This window comes from Cololabis saira, chromosome 10 (assembly GCF_033807715.1).
Source record: "Cololabis saira isolate AMF1-May2022 chromosome 10, fColSai1.1, whole genome shotgun sequence".
NCBI lineage: Eukaryota > Metazoa > Chordata > Actinopteri > Beloniformes > Belonidae > Cololabis > Cololabis saira.
In genome coordinates, this window is record NC_084596.1 from 16221104 (window position 1) to 16240971 (window position 19868).

At 43.8% G+C, this 19868-nt stretch overlaps 1 protein-coding gene across 6 annotated transcripts in view; it reads left to right on the top strand.

Moving 5' to 3' along the window:
- Positions 1–19868, top strand: part of LOC133452483 (partitioning defective 3 homolog) — a 288942-nt gene that overhangs the window by 165212 nt on the left and 103862 nt on the right. For all 6 annotated transcript variants that reach the window (XM_061731820.1, XM_061731823.1, XM_061731821.1 and 3 more), the window contains 3 exons: positions 5152–5340; positions 7909–8079; positions 11974–12124. In XM_061731820.1, the coding sequence (XP_061587804.1) occupies positions 5152–5340; positions 7909–8079; positions 11974–12124 (511 nt within the window). The remainder of the gene's footprint in view (positions 1–5151; positions 5341–7908; positions 8080–11973; positions 12125–19868) is intronic.

The following is a 19868-nucleotide window of genomic DNA, read 5'->3' on the forward strand; positions in this document are numbered from 1 at the left end:
TAGAAGAAACATCACAGGACTTACAGTTTGAGTGTGACATATCTGAGGACTGTCCATGTTTGATGTTTTACGTGACTACCACTCATGTCGCTTGCAGGTTCTCAGTTTTGTGCTTCAACAGTAAGTTGTTCAGGTAGTTACAGAACTTGGTGTCGCTGGAAGCTCAGTGAAGTCATGAGCGGCTGCAGCTCTCAGGCAGAGACGGGGCTTGTCACCGCTCCAGTGTTTCCTACAGACTCCGACGGTGGTGACTTAAGTCGGTCCAAGAGATTTGTTTTACCAGAAAACAGGCTTTCTGTCTTAAGTGGATGTTCCGTTGCTGTCGCCTGGCCTCCACGCCCAGACAGGCGATGTGCTCCCACTCCCCCTGACGAGCTCCGTGCACCAAGCAGGGACTTGTGGAGGCTGCAAAGCCGAAAATAAACAAGCCGTACGCCGTGCACAAACATACAGCACACGGTGCATGAGGGGCGCCACACACAGGCCTGAGGTGGCGGGGAGCAGCTGCTGGTGTCACTGCTCAGCGTTGGAGCAGGTTATAATGGTTTGTAGCGGCTGCGAGAGTTAAAGGAAGAGGGCAGCTGATTCGTTTTGCACTGCAGGTGTGAGTGTTGCAAAAGCTGCCGTAGGTGTGTGTTTGTAGTGAGTGCATGAGCCGTTTTGTGTCTTTTTATACTATACTATACATGTTATCAACATGCAAAGACCTCTTTTTCTCTCTCTCTCTCTCTCTTTCACCTGTTTACTCCGTCTCACAAACGCACACGGAAACACACACCTGCCTTCCTCCCTCTTCCTCCACGCTGTGCCAGTCTCTGCTCAGTTGGGCGCACAGGTATTTGATATTCATGGTCTATCAGCACAGAGCTGCAGAGAGAAGAACCAGAACGAGCGCGAGGAGGGAAAGAAGGCGAGCTAGGGAGTCGGTGCACATTCAAACGCACAAGAAGAAGGCTCGGACAATAGAAAATAGGAGATGGAGAGAGGATGAAGGAGGAAGACGAGAGGAAGTGACCACAATTGTACCCAATTTGAAAGATGGATAATAGCAGAAACATAAAGCATATGTGGGATGATGTGTGTGCCTGCTTATAATGGAGACGGTGGGGGGGGTTTAGAGGCAGAGAATCACGTCGACTCTGGTAAATGACGTGATTGAAAGTATTGAGGGAGTGGGCAGAGTCAGAATATGAATACGCAGAGATGGATGCTACAGTAGGCAGCCAACAATGGTCTCCGCGCTTGACTTCTCTCGACCAATTACACCCTTCACTGCCTCCTTTTCACCTCCCTCCCTCCCTCCCTCCCTCCCCTCTTTCTCTCACCTTCTGTGCAATCGTCACCTTCCTCCTCCTTCCCTCTGCTTCCCTCTTTTTGTTTAAAATCTTCCTCAAACAGCCCTTTCCAGATCAAATCAACAGGTTTGTTGGCCAAAAGTTGAGCTCAGCAGCAAACTGTTAATCATGTCAGGGGCTGTTGTGGGGAGAAGTGTGAGTTTTGGGGTGAAGAGGGAGGAACTAGAGGAAAAAATGGCAAGTTGGATGTCTTGATATGCTGAATATAGACGCTTTCTGTGGAAAACAAAGGAGAAAAAGTGGGTTTTAGGGTGCGAGGGGTAGACGTGTGGAGCATCAGAGGGGCAAGGATATGTGGAAATGAACAACCAAAGAGGTGATTGGTTTGGATTAGTGGGTTAAACTGTGTACTTATCAGTTTACTAGCAGTTTTTACTGCGTTGATCCCGAGTTGTAAAAGTTTGAGGCACGTTTGAAGAAAAGAGTGAACAGAAAACAAACTGTCCTCAAGTTCAGTTGCTGTGTGACGGGCAACAAATACAAAGAAGAAAAGGAGTGGGAGAATGAGAGGCGTTTTAACTTGGTAAAATAGTATTAGAGAGGGGGGAGCTGTGCACAGAACAGACGGAGGTTAAGGTGAGCCTAAAAAAAGACAGGCTGGAGGCTTGGGGGGGGGAATAAAAAAGAAAGTAGAGAGTCGGAGATCGACATGCGGCCTGAAAGGTTGGAGTGTCTGTCTCCTTTTGTGTTCCACATGGATTCATCCCATTCTGTCGGCCTTTCATTCACACTTGCTTACTCACTCTGTCATTGTCATGCTCGCACTTTCTCATTCTCTTCTCCCTTTTCTTTTCTGCTCCTCCGCGCTTCGTACCCTCGCTCTGTTTGTCTCGTCCCTCGTCTCTCCAGCACATCACTCTTTTCACTTTCCTCGCCTTCATTGAGCTCCTGTCCTCCACCTCTCCTCTCACCAGCACCCGTATTCGGGTTTGATTTTACCCATCTTCTTCGTCACACGTACAGTCCTTTTTGAAACACCTAAATATCTCAGAGATGAGGTATATTTAAGGGTAGAAGCAGGTGGTGTTGGCTCATGGTTTTGCTCCAAACAGAGACTATGATACACGTTTGTGTTCAGTAGAGTTGACTTGATTTTATTTTCACTCACTGTTAAATCAGGTTTGAACAGATTGATTAGGTTTGAACAGAGCAGCAGAACTACTTAGTGGGAAACTTCATGGCTCCAGTCAAAATGGGCCGCTCGCATAACGTTTACACCAACTCCAGTCTGGTCTTTTCTGGAAGTTAAACGGGTGCATTTCCCCAAATCATTACTGCCAACTACGTTTGAGACAATGATTTTGGGAAACTTTGTCAGCTATAAACAAAGTTGGAACCACACAGGTACGATGCAGGTTTGTCCCCCAACACCTTCAGCGGTAACTGCGTGGATGACGATAACGATGTGGATAACTTACATACGGTATTAGGATCATTGTGCCAGTATTCCAAGAGACACTCACAAATCGTCGCATCATGTCGTTGGGATGGGAGATGCAAGCACCGTTTTGGCTCTCGTGCTTGTGCTTGCATGGGAGCTCAGTTCGTGGTTGCAACGTCGTCAGTGATGGAATATTTAGTCGGTGGCGGGTTGTAGTTGAGCTGTGGAAGTTCACATCCTCATAAACACAGAAGAGTAACAGACAATGTTTGATCACGATGGTGCTTAAAATGCCAGTGTGGGGGGAAAAAAAGAATAAAAACCTCCATCATGCTCCAACTGGACAGGTACAAATGTTATTGGTGAATGCAGACCACCACTGCACCAGTCACTGTTGCTCTTTGCGTATTTTCAATTTTATTTTATTTTCTTTGTAAGATGTGGTTTTATTGAAAATGTGGTGCTTGTTAGTACACGATCGCATTATGAACAACCGTTACAACTGCCCCACATGGTGTCTTCAGTGAATTCCCCCGCGGCCGAAATCCAATCAATCGTTTGGACTGGGGTGGTTCGGTAGACAACAGTTTTGGGGAAACAGTCGGACTTCAGATGTTGGTTAGCTTAACGCCTTTTCAAAAGCCTTTTCAGACACAGCGATGCTTCCTCGTCCTGGGTTGAGTGTCATTTCCCATCAACCGCTTTTAAGAGTAACACCCATGAATGCAGAAACTGAAGTTCAACGGCCTCACATGTGCGAATAACTTTACAAAACGCACAGAATGTGTAAGTTAATCAAATAATGATTTAGATATCATTCCACTTTTCTGACTTTCTCATTATGGTCACATGCAGTCAAAGAAGATAAGTTCTTCTGCAGTCGCTTTTCAATTAGCCTTACATTTAATTTGGTAGAATTAATTGGACTTTACTTTCCGACGTAATTAAATTCTTGTTGTTGTTACTGTTCGTCAATACTTCCCATAAGTCGTTGCCGATGTCAACCGCGGCTTAGGCTTTGTTTATTTTAATTCCACTGCAAATGTATTCCAGGTAGCCTTCTTTTGTTTTCCTGAAGCACGCAGACGCTCGGGCGGCCCTCTTCCTGCTCGCTTGTCCTTTATCTGCCTCGCTTCCTTCCATTCCCTCCCTTTCCCTCTCGCTCTTCCCCGTTTTCTGCCCTCCTCTCGCTCCTCCATCTTGCCTCTCCCTCCTCCGTTCCACCCAGAATAATTCCATCTCTCTCCCGGCAAACAAAGGGAGCTAATGACATGCTGACACTGAGCCTGATGATTGAATTCATTAAGCGTGCGCAATAATTGCCAGGCGGGAGCACGCACGCACCCATCTATTCAGAGGACAGCTGTCAAATAACAACCAAGAGAGGATGGTATTTTTTTTTTGTATTGTTGTGCTGGAATAGAGGGAGTGAATCTGGTGGAAGAGTGAGAGGAGCACCTGTTGGAGAGGTGAAGAGAAGCAGAAAAGGAAAGCTCCCAGCATGCCAATTAGCCTGCTCTGTTCGTGCTGAGTTGCCGGGAGGTTTACGGCCCGTACGACCCACTTGACATCATAATTCAGCCTTTTGGTGTATTTTCTTTGAATTTCTGTGACTGCTTCTTAATCCTGACTTTGGAAATCTTCGTTGAATATTTGAAATTAGGTTTGGGAAGCAAGGCTGATGCAGAACACGTTGGGTCTATCCCAACTTGCAGAAGCGACATGGAAAGCATCACTGTACCGTTGTTGTGATTTACAACTCTCGTGACTAGAACAGGGCAGTTCCTCCAGTCTGTCACCGATGCAAACCACATCACCCCGTCAGACTTTGATCATCAATCCAATATCAGCTGATCTCAAGTTCACAGAAACAGAAATCTGCTTTAAAAGATGGCATCCTGATTCCAATCAGATCCTGTTTAGTTTAAAAATGGAGGCAGAGCCACTTCTGCATGCCGTTCAGCATTAATGAACGGGAGTCTTGAGGGACAGACCGAGCCTGCATAAGCTAAGTACTTAATTTAACACTCACGAGTGCTACTTTGTTGAACACTAATATATTTGTTGCAGTTAACGAGGGCGGACTGTGATTTAGCTCCCTGCTATCTGAAAGCTGTCATTTGTATGCAAGTACTTTTTATTAACCTCAAGTAGCGAAATGTGATGTCCGTTTTAACCTTTATGCTGTGTCTTACCCAACGGCGCTTGTGGAAGCCATGGCGAGGCTCAGGCAGCTTTGGCGTTGTCACTTCAAGCTGAAATAAATGCATGAAAGATGCATCATGTGATCGTTTAACAGTGTGTGAATCTTTGTTTGAGGATAACCTTTACTTTGTTACTTTTACGGTAATCTGATTGCTACCTGTAAGAGATCTGGATACCTCGAGTGTAACGCTTTTGTCATCTTCTGTGCAGAAGACGGAGGAAGACGAGCTGGTCCTGACCCCTGATGGCACCAGAGAGTTCCTGACCTTTGAGATCCCCCTCAGCGACTCTGGCTCTGCGGGTTTGGGCGTCAGCGTCAAAGGCAACCGCTCCAAGGAGAACCACGCAGACCTGGGCATCTTCGTCAAATCCATCATAAACGGAGGAGCAGCCTGCAAGGTACGGTACCTCCTTACTGGCATCCAGTTACTCAGCAGTGGTCAGACGTGTCAAGTAACAAAGTACAAATACTTCGTTACCTTACTTAACTCATTGACTGCTAGCCATTTTCAGAGGTTTTGGGCATTTTGGCTGATTTCAAAGACCCACAGAATATTGATTTTTAGGAGTACATAAACATTGAAACTACGTCAAGAAACTTTAGACTCTCGTGAACATCAGGGAAAAAAAGTTTGTGTTTATCATTTTCTGTTCTTTAGATATCAGCAGTAGAAAATAGGGTGGTTTCAGCGAAAACACAAGGTTTGGACCAAAAAAAAAGAAAAAGAAAAGAAGCTGCCGGTATTTCTCTGTCGTCTCTCTGTTGTCTCGCCATTTCTCTTCTGCACGTCTTCCTTCTTCCTCTTCCTCTTCATGAATGTGAATGTGAATACTTTTGACACCTCTGGCAGTGGTCACCTTTCACCTGGTTTTGTTCAGACAAGCCTGTGACAGTGACCTAGAGAGCCGCTATGCAGGCCCGGTTTCTGCAATGTGCACAACAGTAGCCAGAACATCAAGTTAGTGACACTAACTTGATGATAACTCGTAATGGGAGTCACGGATTTCTAACATGCTATATTGCCGCAGCTATTCATATCGGTACGCTAATAAAATGGTGGATGGAAGCAGCTGGAAATATTTAAGTCTATTGAATAGTCAGTCATATTCTTTAGGGTTTAATTACATCACATTACCAGTTTAGGTCTCACCAACTCTAAAAAAAAAAAAACACTGTTTACATCACCTGAGGATGTTGTCGCTACCTTTATCGCTGTTGGATGAGACGTACCCCACCATACAGAACTTAATAAGCCCTTGTACAGTTCTACGTTTCTCCTAAAAGTTTCAAATAAAGAATCATTTTCAGCTAGTAAGTATGCAGCATTGTGTTTTAGAAGTTATTGGATAGAAAACAGTTAAAAATATTGATAATCAGAGCAGAAGCCGCAGCTCATATGCCTTTATTCCATTTTCTCAGTTAATTCGGTAGATGCAGCTTATTATCAGTTAAAAGTAGCAGAGGAGAAAAAAGTTGATTTAATCATGCCATCTGTCACAATCGTCTGAGCAACTGATCAGAGGGGACGTTAACCCACCTTCACTGATTGTGGCTTATTGGGAATGCAGCCTCTGCACGGCAGGCTGGTATGGCTTGTTATTGTAAAATGTCACAGAACATCAGCAGACTTGACCCCCACATGTTCAGTTGCCACCAACCTGATTGAGGGCGGGGGATGTCTGAGGGAAGCATGTTTTAGTTTTAAAATGAACATTGTAATTCTCAGTAACGACTGGTTGTTGTAGGTGATTGTTCCCGTGCACACATCAGTGAATAGTGTGATTGCATTGTATTTAGACTTCACATTTCTGTGAATACCTAATCACTCGGTGTATTTAAGTTGGTTACTACTGATTTCATCTATTGTTTGTATTTCTTTTTTGTTAACATTTTAAATCATGTTTTTTATTTTTGTCTTTGTATAGCACTTTGAATCAACTTCTTGTTGAATTGTGCTGTAGAACTAAATTTGCCTTAATCCTTGATGAAATGAGCGTGATGTGTTCAAAGTGCCACTCAGTATGTTTACATGCACAGGAAGTCGAATTGTTGCCTTAATCCGACTGGTATCGAATTTTTAAAAGCCAGGTATCCACCTCAGCCGGGCTGTAGTTGGACCGAACTGAAGCTCTTGAGATCGAGCTGTTAGTGCCAGATTATGCGTCCTAATCCGAGCTATTCCGGCACGCTGAACCGAGCTACTGACTCCCCGTTCCGAAAGTGACAACACCACGAAAGCCGGAATATCAACACAGTAGGAAGAGAAGAAGACGAACAACAAACAAGGAACCGGAAAAATGCCAACCCGAAATTGCATGTGGCGCCACCTAACGTCACGGAGTCTAACGCTCCTCACTCAATAATCGATTGTCTTCTCACACATGTATACTTGGATTTCTCTGAACCTCCAGTTTAATCCATAGCTAGATTGTTGCTCCATCCATCCATCCATCCATCCATCCATGAAACGTTCAAACCCAGAGGGATGTGTCCAAGATGGGAAAACTTTTTCCGTGAGCCTCCAGCAATTTATTTGAAATACTAACAAAGAAAGCAAAGTAAAACTCCCTTTCTTTGTCTAGGTAAGTAGTGTATGAAGAAAATCTAACGCTGCGATTAGAGCACAAAGTACCCTCTTTGCTTTTGCTGTCCATTGTGCTGTTGTCATTTTCAATAGTCCTCCAACTTGTTTTTCATACAAACACGTTGTGTTGACAGCATAATAATGGAGTTAAAAGCACTCTCCTCTGCTACACGGTGGATCATGGCCCGAAGTGGGATGCACTCACTGAGTGAGACTATTGGGCTTGTTAGATGAAGGTTATTAATTTGGATATATGGCTGCTTTTTACTTATCACACCATATGTACTCTGCACTGGCTGGGAAGAGTGCATTTTTCTCCTCTTAGTGCACGTGAGAGTCGAACCACTAAAAGCTGCTCTATCTGTGCTTGTTGACCAAAAAGGATGGGCGGCTGCGAGTGAACGACCAGCTGATTGCTGTCAACGGGGAGTCGCTGTTGGGCAAAACCAACCAAGACGCCATGGAGACGCTACGCAAGTCCATGTCGACGGAAGGCAACAAGCGAGGGATGATCCAGCTCATCGTGGCCAGACGAGTGGCCAAGAGAAACGAGGTAAGGAACCAGCATGAGGATGGATGGCGTAAAAGCAGGGCCGGCTGGTGGCTATATGTTTAAGTGCATCTCACTGAAGGATATAGTGATGATGTTTTTGATGCAGTGGCCACAGATCGATGTAATTCAATAAAACTTGGGAAGAGAATCAGGCACATACAGTACAGTATACTTTCTAATCAACTAACCTGAGCGTGCATGATGAAGCTTCATCATAACCCTCTACTCAAATGGCCCCATTAAATCTGATGGCATTGTATTCATTGCTGGCATGAAAGTCATTTTACTTAATACTTAATACTTAATAATCAAAAGTGGCCAAATTTAGACAAAAGTTGAAGTCAAAGTGGAAGGAAACATTCTAGAGTTTTGGGGTTAACCCTAACCTGAACCCTAACCCTTCACAATTGCCTTGTTTTTATGATCATTGGTGGAGTTTGACCATTTGCACAGCCTTAATCCTAATAATTATTACCATTAACTATAAAACACATCACACAGAGAATGTGAAACTAGCAGCTTCAGGGGAGCAAACCAATAAATAAAACCCTGATAGGTAAATGTCCGGCACAAGGTCACGCTAATACCAGTTACTGAGAAAGGAAAGGCTGCTTCAGTTATTTAATAATCAGATTTGACTGGACCAGCTGTTAGGAGATTTTCAGCTTACAAAACGAAGTTCCAGGATACAGTTTGGTAAATAATCTCTTTTTAAGACATATTTGCATGGTTTACTCTGGGATTCCTCCTTTTTTATGCGATTAACAGAAAGGGAGGGTTTTATGGAGTTTTACTGATATCAAAGAGGTTATAATTTGCTTCAGCTTGGTTTTCTCCAAGAGGCGACACCCGTGGCATTGATGTTCCTGCACACTCTCACATAAACGCATCATTCCAATGAGATGCTTTCTCTGTTTAAAAAGATTACAACGCTGGCTCAAACATAATTTCTAAGCATCACTGAAGTCTTTCATTCAATAACAGTAACTTTGCACATTATGCTAGCACAGAAACTCCTCCCACACACGCGTATCTGCCTTGTAAGTGGACCACAAAACAATTTATGTAACTTTTCTTCCTCCCTCAATGTCATGTTTTTCCATTCCCTGTACTCCTCGGCCCGTCGTCTGCTTTAACCTGAATCTCTCTGCATATCCATGAAGGGGGGCACGTATGTTTGTGTGTGAGCGTACGCCTCTGGCACAGCCCGGCTTCCCGGTCCTTCTCTTTCAACCTGGTGTGTCAAAGTTTTGATTTCCCCTCGGCCCGTCTGGTAATTGAAAGGAGAGGCTAAGCCTGGAGCTGTGTTTTGTGTACGTGGGCGTAAATGTGCGTTTGCCCGCGTGCCCGCGGCGGCTTCTCTGCATGTATAGCTGCGTGCGGTAAAGTGTGTGCTCCGTGGATCCAATTTATGCACTTGTTCATTTATTTTTGAAGATATTTTTGCGTGTTTCCTCAGAGTCCATGTGTATGTGTGTGTGTGTGTGCATGTTTCAAACATGTAAAGGCAGGGAGACTTCACAAAGAGCGCTGCAGATGAATAAAATGTCCATCTTTGCTGCACATGCTGCAGCCGGAGGCATGGCCCGAGGCTTCACAAGGGTCTGGATATTTATACGGAGTAGCGTCCACAACACTGCAGACGCACTGTGGTATACACTCTTTTGTCAAAGTGACTCCTCAGAAGTGATTTATGAATTACAAATTCCCTCTGGAGTTTCTGTAAATGAATGCATCACAGCCAGCTGTCATTCAAATATTTGCTAAAACCTTATAATCCCCAATTATAATAGGATGAAAGCCTTGGCTCATTTTGACATTTTCTGACATATGGGATCAAATAATTCAGTATTTACTTTCCCTCCCATGTCTCCATCTCCTGACAGCTGATATCAAATCAATCTGAAATGTTTGCCGTTGCATAAATCACAAGCCCCACTGCTTCCGCTCCTTCATCCAGCCCCCAAAGAGCCGCGCCTGGTGGAGAAAGAGCTCGCTTTCACATCACCGCTGGCGCCCGGTGGGATGGAGACCTTCCTGTGGCTCGGTGATGAGGCTGAATATGCAACGAGCCGCGCTGCGATTTGTCAATACGGCGGCTGCAGAGCAAATCCCCTCTGCTGCCACGGCGGCGTTTCGCCGTGGCTCCTCAGTCAGCCAATTCATTAACTACCTCATTTAAAGTCAGGAGCAGTCGGCAGTCACGGCACCATATGGCGACCTTTGAAATGAGTTTGTTTCCGAGGGCGTATCGTTGTCTCCCCGTGAAGTTTTGATCAGTTTTGTTTGGATGTGATTACAGTCCTTTCAGTTGCTCAGCAAAGGTGGCCTCGCATGGTGGTAAAACCTCTTTTGCCGGTGTATCTTCGTCCACTTTGATATTGTTCAAAGAGCAAACGGCTCTAATTTGCTTCAGCTTCTCCATTACAGTAGACGCCTTAAATCTGACACTTCATTCCAGGCCAAAGCCACACCATCGATTTAAGAACTTTTTAATTGCAGCCTGACATTTTGCATCGTAAGTATGAGATCATGTTCAGCACCACAAATGTTTTTACAGATCCCCAGTAACCTTTCCCTAAATTACCTCAGTGAATCCCCGTCCCCTAAATAAAGTTTGAAGGGTATCGATTGCTAAGGACGTGTGTGGAGGTTTTACCTCCGGTGTTTTCAGAGGATTACGCTTCACACTTCTGCTACAGCCCAAGTTTGAGTCTCCTCTCAAACTTCACCTATTTGCATCAGAATCCTGCGGTCATCACAGCTCCTCAACCGTTTAGCAAGAGGAAAGGATCGCTGGGCAAAGACCGTCTGCCGAAATCGAATCCCAGCAAAGCCAGTTAGAGTCATTGATTGAAGTAATTTGGCGCCGGTATTGACTCTTGTGTTATCGCTCGTTATGTGATGCCAGCGCTGATGGTTATCTTTATGGCGAGAGCTGTCATCGTGGTCGGCTAGAAGATGCAGAAGGCATAGCAAATCAATACAGTCAACGATCCAATGGACAAACACTTGGACACACACAGGAAACACACAGTCTCTCTGGATGCGACTGTGTGCTTACGGGCCACAGGGCCGGCGAGTGGTCTGTTTGTCCAGCAAACAAGAGAGTGTCATCGCCGGTCTTTTGGGAACCATGAAGACGGGAGCGAGCTGACCTCCGCACTCGCGTGCTAACAGCCAGTATCTCCACAGCCAATTGAAAATCCATGCCCATGTATCCTTGTTATCACACTGGCGGCGTTAGCGTTGATGGCTGCTTCTGTCTCTGCTACTGTTTAGTAAATATTAACACTCCTATTCCCCTTCATTCTCTTTTATTATTATTATTATTTTAGATAATTCAGGGTTTCCGCTGGGTTTTAAAAAGTATTAAAAAGTGATAAACGAAAATTGCCAAATTTAAGGCCATTAAAAGTGTTAAATTCACTGTCAGAGGTATTATTTTTTTTAAATTGGTATTATTTTTTACCTTTTACATTTTAATCAGTCTATTTTATTGTCATTCACAGAGTGAAATAAATGTGAAACATCTGGTCAACATAAATGAGTCTATAAATCTGTTCTGTATAGTGTTCTATAGTTCAAAATCTGTATTAATGTTAAAAGGTCCGTGATTAACACTTAATGTTGTGACAGTTTTTAAAAAAAATCTTAAGGTAGTGAAAAAGGTATTAAATTGGTATTAAATTTTACATAAGGATTGCTGTATAAACCCTGTAATTACTACAAGTAAGACTCTTGCTTTTTTTTGTACTCTACATGTGATCGTTGATACTCTACTTCAAAGGATCGTGTTCCCTTTAGTAACTTAATCAATGCATTCTCAATGCCTTTAAGAAACGTGTCACATAGAGGAAGGATTATTCTGAAGTCGCCTCCTTCTTCCCTCAGGATCCTCCAGAGAGCCCGCTGGGACCCCGGCAGACCGTGAACACCTCTCTAGATGACCATGAGCGCAGAATCTCCCACTCGCTCTACGGCGGCCTCGAAGGCCTCGACGACAACCTGATGCCACGACAAGGAACCATCCCTCGCACCATCGGTAAGAAGGACTTTGATTTTGACCCCCAGGTTCTCATCCACTTTCAGCCATCACATTTCCTTTCCAGTCCAGCCTTCATGGTTTCTAGTTTTGCTTTGGGTTGATGGTGCAGACGGCTTTAAAAGATGCACATCTGCCCCCTATAGTAGAGTCTGAAACATTCAGAGCAACCAAGAATGAAGGCTACTCTTCCTTTTTTTTCTTTTGTTATTTATTTCTCAGCCTGCAGTTTGTGGGTGGAAGATGGACAGTATCCCATATTGTACTATAAAAAGTAAAAAAAAATAAATGGCAACTACACTACGAAACATCCCTGGTTACAAAGATGAGCATCCAAGAAGACATGTTGTGTTATTTACTCCGGTTAAACTGCTGATTGTTTCTTTTGGCAATATTTAAATTAATATTAGGCTTCAAAGAGTTTTATAATTAGTCATCAGTATCTTAGTGCACAAATGTTATCTCTCCTGGATCCGAAAAAATCAACATGGTGACAACCAAAAGATTAAAAAATGTATATGGATATGTCTGATAAGTCAAGTTTAATCAAACGTAGAACATTGCCTTCACCTCTGAGGTGTGTCCCCCCCTCCCCATCAGGGATTAAATCTCATATGGGTGAATGTTTTTGTCAAGACTGCAGATTTCATTGTCTGAAAAAAATCTGGGAAAAAAGTCTCGTATTGTGAAAGCTGCACGTGAGCCTTTTTCTGTTTGGATATAACCTGAATCCGCCGTAGCTCAAGCAGGTTTCCAGTTTGCTTGCGTGCGTGTGTGTGTTGGACAAAGTGCAAGAGATTAGCAAGCATATTTGAATGCGTGTGTAAGGGCTTTGCATGCAGCTGTGCAGGATTGCATGCATGTCGCACTTGAATGATGGATGGAAGGGTGGTTAAGTTTCTTCATGACAAAGAAATGCTTCTGTACACCAGATGGTGCAACAGCACAGATAGCTCCTTTTTAATTTCATGAAACAATGAATAAACCCCAGGATAATTCTCCCTTTTGTTTTTTACATTTGCTTTGATGAGTTTCATTTCCCAGATGATAAAAAGGATCACGTGTCCCAGTGAAAAACTGTTATTTCTGTTGAGTTATTGCAAGTGACTCCAAACAAGAAGGTAGCGGAAATGCCTTTTAATATAAATTAATTAAGCAGAGGAAGAGTTGGAAAAGTTGATGCATCAACTTTTAATCAGTTTTTTAAATGAGCTGCTGCCAGCTCAGCCTCATTAATCAATACAACATAATGTGAAAGTGTGAACTCTGTTTTCCTTTCATGCAAATTGGTTGACATTGGCGCTGTTGTGTGAGTGTAAACACAAAAAGCATGAGCTGTGAGTGTTAATAGGTGAAGCTCCATCATGCTGCCACACCGGCTGTATTCATCCATGCTTAACAAACAGCAACGGCTTATAATGAGCGTACAGGGTCCGGATTGGAAGCGCGAGACGGTTAATACTGGAAGATGCAGGCATTGTTTAGTTTCTCAGTGAAAGACAAGCTCATTGTCACTCGGCCAATCAGGCGAAACGGTGCTTGCATCTTCGGTCCTGTTGGTGTCAAACACAAAGTTCTATTGATCCTGATTCTGCCGTCGTTCCCTCAGATATGATGGTCCAATCAGCCCTAATGCAGTTGAACACTCGTCCTGGCTGACTTCACTTCGGTGCTGTCAGGGTTTGGGGCATTCAGCTTCTTAGGATTAAAAACGCAGTGTGCGTTTGCTGACTCATTGATGACCGGGGCTTGTCCCACGTGCGTTTTGATCCCCCGTCACGTGGGGCTCAGGATCGGTTGGACTGAGCTGCGAAAATGTAAATGTCGCATCAGCATGAGAGACCTCGTTCTTCAAAAAGTCCAACCTCAGAAAGAGGTAGAAGAAGTATTCTAATCTACAGAATTAGTATTATTTAATTAGTTTATTACTTTATCGGATAACAGAGACATGAGACGTGTCCCTGCTTATTAAAACACGGAATCACCCTCTGGGTCTTTTTCCCTAAAAAGAGGATTTTCATCCCACAGGTGGTTCTGAATAATCTAAAATCAATTCTGTTATAACATTTTGGTGAATGTATGTATATATATATATATATATATATATATATATATATATATATATATATATAAATAACCCTGTGCATCAGTTTTGTGTCAAAGTGAGATTGGAGAGGTAGGGAGAGGATTACGGCCCTATTCAAAATGTTTAATTTACCCGTGTGAGCTAAGCGGAGGGGATAAAGACCGCCAGGGTCAGGCTTTAAGCTGGAAGCCTCTGCAAGATGCTTTTTTCAAATGTCTTTTTTTTTTTGCATTCATTCTTGCATTTGCTCAGTATCATCTTTAAAAACATTTCTTATTTGGTAATTGTTTTCTTTTGTCTTTTTTTCCTCCTCTCTTCACGATAAGTCTTTTAGAAGCAAGATTTATAATATCACGGAGACTATACTTGGCAGTTTGACTTTGATATGATTGAATTCAGTAGTCAGAAGTGGCTTCCCTGTGTCCCCGCTCAGAGTATCCGTCAGCCCGGCTCCCTGTCAGAATTCAGCCTGTGGATTAGTGCTGTCACCTCACAACTAAAAGGTCCCGTCAAATCCTGGCTGGATTTTTATTTTCTCCAGGTGGAGTTGCATGCTCTCCCCATCCTTGTGGAGTTTTTTTTTTCTGGGTGCTCTGGCCTCTCCACAGCCCAAAGATATTATTCATGTCAGGCCAATTGGTGGTTGTAAACTTACCCTAGAAGTTAATAGTCGTGTTTCCGTTTCCACTAGTATTACACCAAACCTAAATATCACGAAGAAAAACCTGCAATTGAAACGCCTATAATTCAGAAAACCCATCAAATATCACAAAAGGCATGTTAAGATTTCATGAGGTGGTTTTTCAGACATGCTGATTGTCCAATTTAGCGTGAAAGTGTGATGGAAACACTTTTTATCCCACATTTGCACATCTCCAGCATGGATGGATGTGATGTGGTCCGTCAATCCAAAGCCTTCAAAATCTAGTTACCAACTGGTTTTATATTAATTGTGCTATAACATTATTCAATAATCATGCCTTTGGGCATTACGTGAAACCTTCGACTTTGAATCATCATTCGAATGGTAATCCAATGCGTTCGTCATCTGTTTCGCAACACCGGTAGCGGCAGTCACAATATCTCTCTCTATCACTAAAGACTTTTCCGTCCATCCTCTTCCATGGCAGGATCTTCTTTTTCATTGTTTTGAAGAAAAGTCTTTTCAAAGGTTTTGCTAAAGTGTACTTGTGTGTGGTTGCAGGCGCACCTTTCACCCTTAGACAGTTTGGAAACCCTCATTTCCTTGATAAGGATTGAGCATAGATGGTGGCTAAATGGGATAAGACTGAACTATGCAGATACTGTATGTTGGATGTAATGGAATTTGTTGATCGAATCTTTCTTGCCGTCTACATCGGCGTTCTTCAGCCTTGGTCCTCCTACACGTTTTAGAATGTCGTTCTGCTCTGACACACCTGGCTGAAATTAGTGGGTCATTCCATACATGTACATACATGAACAGACATTCGAATTGTTGCCTTAATCCAACCAATAACGAATGTTTAAAAGCCATGTATACACTTTAACTGGGCTGCAGTCGAATTGAGATTGAGTTTTTACCAGATTATGCATCCTAATCTTTTTTTTTTTTATATCTTTTTTTTTTATCCCGGTTTTTTCCCCCATTTTATCACCCAGTGCTCCTACCTAAGTGACAGTCCTGGGCATCACCATCCTCTACCAACCCCGGGAGGGTCCTGCACTGAGCTCAGGTCTCCTTCTTAACCTGAGGAGTGAGCAGGCCGCATCTTTTCACCAGACAGGGTGGGGCTTCTCCGGCCAGACGTAGCGCGTGGAAGGATCAGGTTATTCCGGCCGGATCCTCCCCACCCCATCTGGCGCCCCGGTTGGCCAGAGGGGGCATGTATGACCTTCTTGCTGTGAGACAGCTGCACTTCCAGCTGCGCCACCGTGCCCCAAATTATTATTATTATATTATTATTATTATGCATCCTAATCCGAGTTATTCTGGCATGTGTATCAACTCACGCTTAACCAAGCGAGTGACTCCCCTTTCTGGAAGTGACGAGCTGCGGGAGTGGGAATTACAGTCACGGCATCACAACAACACGGTAACAGAAGAGGGAGAGGGAGACTTTGCGTGCCTCTTACCTGCAACATGATCAGGCTTAGTATGTACAACATTTACAGAGCTGCTGCATCTTTAGCGTCCATTTTTTCACATGTTGTTGTCCTCCTTCGCTCTTGTTTACTAATTGTTCCTGAGGAACGCCAACCCGAAAGTGCGTGTGGCGCCACCTAGCATTGCAGAGTCGAACGCACCTCACTCAATAATCGATTGTCTTCTCGCACGTTTACTTGGATCTCTCTGAACCTCCAGTTTAATCCTTGGCTAGATTGTTGCCGATAGCTTGATTTTAGATGTGCATGTAACCGCACTGAATGACACAAGTCCAGTATGTTGTGAAAAAAATAAGAAACTGAGCCAAAAAAAAACCTTAAAGTAAATAAACTTCATATTTATATGTCGTTGGTGAGCCAATCGTGTGTGAGAGTGGGGAAACATCTAAAATGAGCCAGGCAGTTGTTCCTGAGGACCAGCGTTGAAGAGCGTGAAATGACTCCATATCTTCTGTGAATTTAACACCCATACTTCACCCTGCCGGCAGATGATGCACTCTTTCTATAATTGGGATATTTAAGGTACAAATGTTTGAACAAGATAGACATTTTTAATAATATGAATCTAAATTCTACAATAATAAATGAAACTGGTGCTGTCAGAGCATTAATTTATTCTTTTCTTATTGCTTTCAAAAATATTGGACACGCCAGCGACTCAGCGTTGGGTCCTGGCCGCCAACACCTGCCAACACCAGGGCTCCGCATCCCTCTGAACACAGCTGCAGACCTGTGTGCCAAGAGACTGGGAAAAAATGCCTGCAAAAGAAGAAGCAGCCCAGCTGAGTGACGGGCCAGCTCATGCATACAACGTCAGGAGAAATGTTGGCAAAACAGTTGGTGTTTTGTTTTTTTATCTCACTTGTGAATCGGCTTTACAAAAGATAAAAATTGCAGGGACCTTGCAGTGCTTCCAAATGCACAGAACCCGCTCTTTCTCAAGGTTAACCCCTCTGGAGTGTGAAGGATACTGAATGTGATGTCATGTTATTGCGGCGGTAACCTGAAAGTGTCCAGGTTGCCATCACGACCAGAGTAAAATCCACCAGCAAGCTCTTGGTGCGCCTGCTTCTGCTGCGCTCCGCGTCAATCGCACGCCGCCTTCTCGTTTCGCGTGCTCGACCCGTCCGACCTTCCCTCTCTGAAACTGTAGGTGGTACTCTGCAGAAATTCGCAGCTTGACTGCCAAAAGCTGATTCCCGCTCCTGTAATATATAAAACCATCGCACAAGTGGAGAACAAGTGTTACATTTTTTTCTGTATTTGAAATTTTTACATTCGGGTGGAAGAAAAAGTAAGAAAAAAGCAAACCAACCCTTAACAGTATGCATGGCTTGTCACATCTATAATTGTGGTGTGTTCGCCGGCGGTTTGGGTTAACCGCCCCTCGGACAGTTGGACCAACGCTCGTGTTCGTAATGACGGGCCGGCTGAAGCACATAGAACTTTCAGCATGTGTGGTCTTGCGAAGAAATCACTCTTGCAATCTAATTTACTGCTGGCACCCTTTTCTACTTCCCTATAAGGCACAAGTGGTTTGACTACAGTGGAATGATCTGTAAAAGCAGATCTCTCTGCAGCTGCTCGGGAGCCGGCGTTGGAAAGGCCACGCACGGCTGGCAAATCCCAGATGTGAAAGTGTGAACGTGGAGCACAGCTTTTTGCGTGTTCAGCAGTCATTTCTTGAATAAATAATTGCCAGTCCTGAAGGGGGGGGGGCGGGGGGGTCTTTCAGCAGATCCTTTGAAAAAGTGTGTTACAAGGGTGCCACAAAGTATAAATCATGCATTAGTCTTTCTTAGAAAAACATATTTTCCATTCAGAACGTTTCGGGCAGCGTTTTGGCCCGAGCTCCGTCTCAGATCACTTACAGGTTCTTTGCACCCTGAAGAAGCCAAGGAGGAGAGTTTTAATTATTCCTCCAGGCCAATAGCTTTCAAGGCCCAGCCCCCTGGCAATAACCTCCTCACTAATTATGCAAATATATTGAGACAAGACGGGATGAAAAAGGAGTGAGAAGAAAACCCCTCTGCACGCCTTTCACCTCCTGTATATCCATTTTCATTGTCTTAATTTTAACCACTTCCTTTCTTCTCTCTTCCATGCTCCCGTCACCGCCCTTTGCCTCTGAATATTCAGCCGATTTATGCAAAACAATAACTGCTTCCACTCCCAAATCAAATGTTGCCCACACGCTGGTTTGATCCTCAGGTGGAGTTGGGCGTGGGCTTCGTGTACATGTCAGTCTTCCTGTTGCTCCACGGCCGCTTGCCCTTCAGCACTGGCACTAAAAACAAAGAGGGCTTGTTTTTTTTCCCTCCTCATTTTACCGGGCTTGTGAGTTGACAGATTCATTGGTTTTCTACTCGGTTGCTGCGACTCGATTGTACTGCGGTGATTCAAACTGTGACATTGATGGGATTCTCAGCGTTGTGCATCGGACTGCTTAGGGAAATGGGATTAAGTGGTTCTGTGAGACCACGTGTGTTTTTAAAATGTCTGTTTCCGTGTGTGTGGTCTACGCGTGATGGAAGCGGCCTGCTGAGCCAGAGGACTCACCCCGACTCCCAAACACACAACAGGAAGGGGGCGAAAAGGAACACAAACGCACACTGAAATTACTCAAACAATCAACATGGAAAGTATGTGCGGGAATGCTGTTGGGGACATTCCAAGTGTGCAGTTTTGCATGCATCAGCGAGTGTGTTTTCTCAAACCCTTACTGCTCTGTCTGGTGAAATCTTCACATGCTTTTTGAAGAGAAACTCGGAAATTAACATCTGATGTGTTAGAGATGTTTGCAACAGTGTTGCCTCACAGCTATTTCACATACTTTTTGGGGGTTAAAGCAATCGCTTTTGTGGGTTTCCTTCAGGTTCTCTGTTCCCCTAGTAGGGCTGGGCGATATGGACCAAAAGTCATATCTCGATATTTTTTAGCTGAATGGCGATACTCGATATATATCTCGATATTTTTTCTGTGCCTTAATTGGGGTTTCCCCCAAAGCATTATAGCATAGCATCTCTGTTAGCTTCATTTTTTTCTGAGGCAAACCCTTAAAAAAACAGTCAGTTTTAAGCAGGGCTGGACTGGGACAAAAAATCGGCCCGGGCATTTTGAGCCTAGACCGGCCCACCAGGTATTGATGGAAAGAAAATTAAGCCTATGAATGAAAACAAACGTTCTTGTGACACCGCTTGTACACTGTCTTGTTGGTGTGTATGTTCTTGTCTAATAAACCTAAACCTACACCACCACCCCCAGTCCCGTTATAGATGTACTTAGTACTGTTTCTGAGTAGACCAGCAAACTTGTATGGCAAGCCGTTTTAACATTTAATAGCTAGACTGGATATGTGTTGCAGATATCTGTAATTCAATTCTTCCTAGTCAAAAAGAACATTTCAGATATCTACAATGATATATTAACCCATTTTAAACAGGGGGAACGCATTCTGACAGCGTGAAATACTGCTGTCAGAATGCGTTCCCCCTCTGTTTATCATGAAGGGAT